At 41.3% G+C, this 4234-nt stretch overlaps 1 protein-coding gene across 1 annotated transcript in view; it reads right to left on the reverse strand.

Annotated features, from left to right (window-relative positions):
- Positions 1–1273: 1273 nt before the first annotated feature.
- Positions 1274–4234, reverse strand: part of SLC25A30 (solute carrier family 25, member 30) — a 26109-nt gene continuing 23148 nt past the window's right edge. The window contains exons 8-9 of the mRNA XM_011974643.1: positions 2775–2855; positions 1274–1525 (exon numbers count right to left, since the gene is read on the reverse strand). Of these exons, the coding sequence (XP_011830033.1) occupies positions 1484–1525; positions 2775–2855 (123 nt within the window). The 3' untranslated portion in view covers positions 1274–1483. The remainder of the gene's footprint in view (positions 1526–2774; positions 2856–4234) is intronic.

Below are 4234 nucleotides of genomic sequence, written 5' to 3' on the forward strand. Positions count from 1 at the left end.
TGTATTTAATGTTGTTCTCAAAGGGGGAACCAAAGGGACCCAAATAAATATGTTCCCTGTCCTGTGGCTGCCTTCCGGAAGTGGAAGTTCTTGGGGTTCTCACAGTCATCTTTTGTTTTGAAAAGAGTAAGATGAAGACAAGAAGGAAGAGGGCTCTTTCTCTGAAGCAGGTTAGAGAAAAGAATAAGAAAATAGAAAAAGAAAAAAAGAAGAGGGAGAATGATTTATTGTGTCTATAGAAGGAAAGAAAAAGGGAAAATATTACATGCCACCTATCAGAAACTAGCTAAATAGATGCACTAAAGAAATCATTGTTAAAATTTCAAGCAGGTATTTTCCATCCAAACTAAACAGGAAGTCCAAGGCAGGCACAGCACAAACTAAAGTAAAAAGTGGAAAGCTGGAGAAATCAACTCTTTGATTCACTACCAACATTTTGCTAAGGAAAATGTACTAAAGCCTGAACTTATACAGTGTTCTTTCTTTAACAAGACCTTAACAAAGGGCTTCATTCACAATTGCCATGAGAAGCCCAGGATAACACGCTCCTCTTCTACATAGACTGTTTAGAGCTGTTCCACAGCATGATGTAAACATACTTACATTTCAAGTCAAGTAGCAGCAGCTACTATTTGTTCTTCATTTGACCCTCTACATCAATAGATGTTATTATCCCCATTTTACACATTGGGAAATACATTTTTTTTTTTGCTAAAAATCATAAAGCTAATTACTAACATTACCTAAGACAGAACCTAAGCTGCTTGAAAACACCTCCCACCAATACAGACCTTGCAACCTTCAAAGCCAACGCATAACACCACCATGAATTTAGAGATTATTACTTTGTAACAATTTCTCACAAATGTCAAGTCTTCAAAAGCTTAAAATCACTTATTATAAGTGGAAGATCCTGCCAAAATAGGAAATTATAAAGCAGTGCGATATTCCTAGGATCCATTTCCTGCACCGTTTATACCTGGGGTTGAACAGTCCAGGTCTCCATACATGAAATTTCTTCAGCTGACAAGGAGCAAAAGTTCCCAGAAATTCAGAAACCATAATATCTTCTCGGAGGCTCCATTCCATGGTTCCGATGAGCTTTTCTAGAGCAGTCTGATGTTCTCAGTCATGAGCTGAGATGCATCAGGAGCTACTCTCCCTGAATAAAACAATACAGAGCTCCTGATTTTCTTGCAAGTTTTCTTTAGCAAGAAACATGCATTTCATATATTATCTTTGATGTTGAAGGGTGTTCCAACGGTAAAGACTAGTGTTTGGATGTTAGTTTATGCCATTAAACGTTTGATGAAGAGCATCCAATGCCAACACACAGCAATCTGAACTAACCCAATCTTCATCTGTTGCTCACATCCCAGAATCTGTGATGAGCCAAGCAGTGAGAAGCAGAGTGAAACACAGGAAGCTTTGCTGTTTCAGAAGTTACCATTTTCAGAACGATGTCTCATGCAGCCTTGACTTGTCACAAATCCAATTTCTTCAACTGCTCGTATGTCACAAAGAACTGTGGTTATGGGTTAAGGATGACACAGAAAATGCCATCTTCACAACTCCAGTGCATAACAACAGACTTACAAATGACACACTTAATAACAAATAGGTACAGGCAGACCCACGCTATGGACATGATTAAATAAAAGGGGTTCCATCCTTAACCACATCAAACTATCTGCCCATAAGCCTTCCAAGGTCAGCTTGGAACAGAAAGATCACAGCTGAGATATGTAAATCCCGTGGCATCATCCTCTTCTGAGATGGCATCTACGCTGATTAGCTTTTGTGGCTTTGCTGTGGTGGAAAAACTTTCCAGCACGGTAAGCTTTTGAGAGAGAGAGAAAGACAGTTAGCAAGTCCTGGGAAGCTCTCCTCAAAGGCTTCCACTATGCAGCCTTCCTCGGGAGGCGGGAGCTGATAAAGAGCAACAAGAGGACGGCGAAAGCCAGCATTCCTGCTTCACCATTCTGCCCTTCCGTGTCTAATTAACTGCCTCACGGGCGCGGTGGCTCATGCCTGTAATCCCAGCACTTTGGGAGGCCAAGGGGCGGGTCACTTGAGGTCAGGAGTTTGAGACCAGCCTGGCCAATATGGTGAAACCCCATCTCTACTAAAAATACCAAAATTAGCCAGGCATGGTCGTATGTGCCTGTAATCCCAGCTACTCAGGAGGCTGAGGCAGGAGACATGCTAGAACCCAGGAGGCGGAGATGGCAGTGACCCGAGATTATGCCACTGCACTCCAGTCTGCATGACAGAGTAAAGACTCAGTCTCAAAAACAAAAAAAAAGTTACCTGCCTTTCCTTTCCTGCCTCCCACTGTGGCACACAGGAAGCGTGCCGGCCTGCCAAACAATTCCGGAGCTAATTCCTGTTTCTGTTCAGGCGCTCTCTAAGATAGGCATTCTAAGACATTGTTGCCAACCACATCCTTCCCAAGGTGGCTAGGGCTATAAAGCCAATCCTTCTCTCTCTCTCTCTTTGAAATCATAAATATCCTCAGCTTCTAGAACAGAGTCTAACTAAACATTTTTAGTAGTATCATTACTTTTGAATAATATCACCGTCAAAGCAAGATTCAGTGTCTAGCACAGAGACTTCACACACTAAAAAAGAAACTAAGTAGTGACTTCCTAGCATCAGAGGAACTCAAAAGAATCAGAACCTACTTCTAAATGTAATTAATAACATGAGAGTTTATACAAATGGTATTCTTTAGCTATATCATTTTCTAGATCTATTGCAACAGAAAAGGATACAATGATATTCCAAGGACCGAGTCTCAACCAATTTGGCCAAAAGCCTTTATAGAGAGCAAAAAACCCTTCATTCTTCCATGTCTGTTAAAAGAAAAAAAAAAAAAGTTAACTTCCAACTTTCTAATTATGCCAAATGCATTACTAATTAGTGGCCAGGCCGGGCACAGTGGCTTTCGCCTGTAATCCCAGCACTTTGGGAGGCCGAGGCAGGCGGATCACGAGGTCAGGAGATTGAGACCATCCTGGTTAACACAGTGAAACCCTGTCTCTACTAAAAATACAAAAACAAATTAGCTGGGCATAGTGTCGGGTGTCCGTAGTCCCAGTTACTTGGGAGGCTGAGGCAGGAGAATGGCGTGAACCTGGGAGGTAGAGCTTGCAGTGAGCCAAGATCATGCCACTGCACTCCAGCCTGGGTGAAAAAGCAAGACTCTGTCTCAAAAAAAATAAAATAAAATAAAATAAAATAAAAAATAATAATAATAATAATAATTAGTGGCCAGACTGATTTGTTTTTCTTAAAAATAAAATCCTGTTTGGAAGGACTGCCTACGAAATCTTTGCTCTTTAGAGGCTTCTGTGTGGGTGGAAGACTAAGGCTCCATGCCCAACAACCCCAAAGAGGACTGAATGAACTCCACACAAAACAGATAAACAGTGTTGAATGAGTAACAAATGAGATTTAATTCCAATTAGGGTCTTTTGCTTCCGTGTCATGTGGGCTCCTGAACAGGTCAGAAATGAAGCAAAAGTGGTAGAGATATCATTCAGAGTACCACTATTTCCCAAGTTGTTTGGTGGATGAATATGGTAAGTGTCTTTGCTTTATTAAGGCAACACCTGAAGGGTAAAATGTGCTGGTGTCATGTCGGAAAACAGGAACCACAAAAGTGGCCCCTGTAGCCATAAAAAAGAAATCACCTTCCTTGCAGCAACATGGATGGAGCTGCAGGCCATTATCCTGAGCAAACTAACGCAGAAAAAGAAAATCAAAATCACATGTTCTCACTTTTAAGTGGGAGCTAAACAATGGGTACATATGGACATAAAGATAGAAATAACAGACACTGCCTCACGGGGACTCCTAAAGGGGAGACGCTAGAGTTGAAAAATTATCTATCTGGTGTAATGTTCACTATTTGGGTAATGGGTACATTAGAAGCCCAATCTCCACCACTACGCATGTGCCCATGTAACAAACATGGACATGTATCCCCTGAATCTAAAATACACTGAAACTTGAAAATAAATAAATAAATACCACCTAAAAAAAAAAGTGGCTCCTAATCTGACCACTGGCAATCTAGTGGGGGAGACAGTTGAAAACTTTCACCCACTCATAAAACAGTAGGCCCAATTATTTAAACTGAGAATTAAAGTAAGATTGATGTGTTCCTTTAAGAAGAGATGTCTGGCCGGGCGCGGTGGCTCACGCCTGTAATCCCAGCACTTTGGGAGGC

Source organism: Mandrillus leucophaeus, unplaced genomic scaffold (assembly GCF_000951045.1).
Source record: "Mandrillus leucophaeus isolate KB7577 unplaced genomic scaffold, Mleu.le_1.0 Scaffold147, whole genome shotgun sequence".
Lineage (NCBI taxonomy): Eukaryota > Metazoa > Chordata > Mammalia > Primates > Cercopithecidae > Mandrillus > Mandrillus leucophaeus.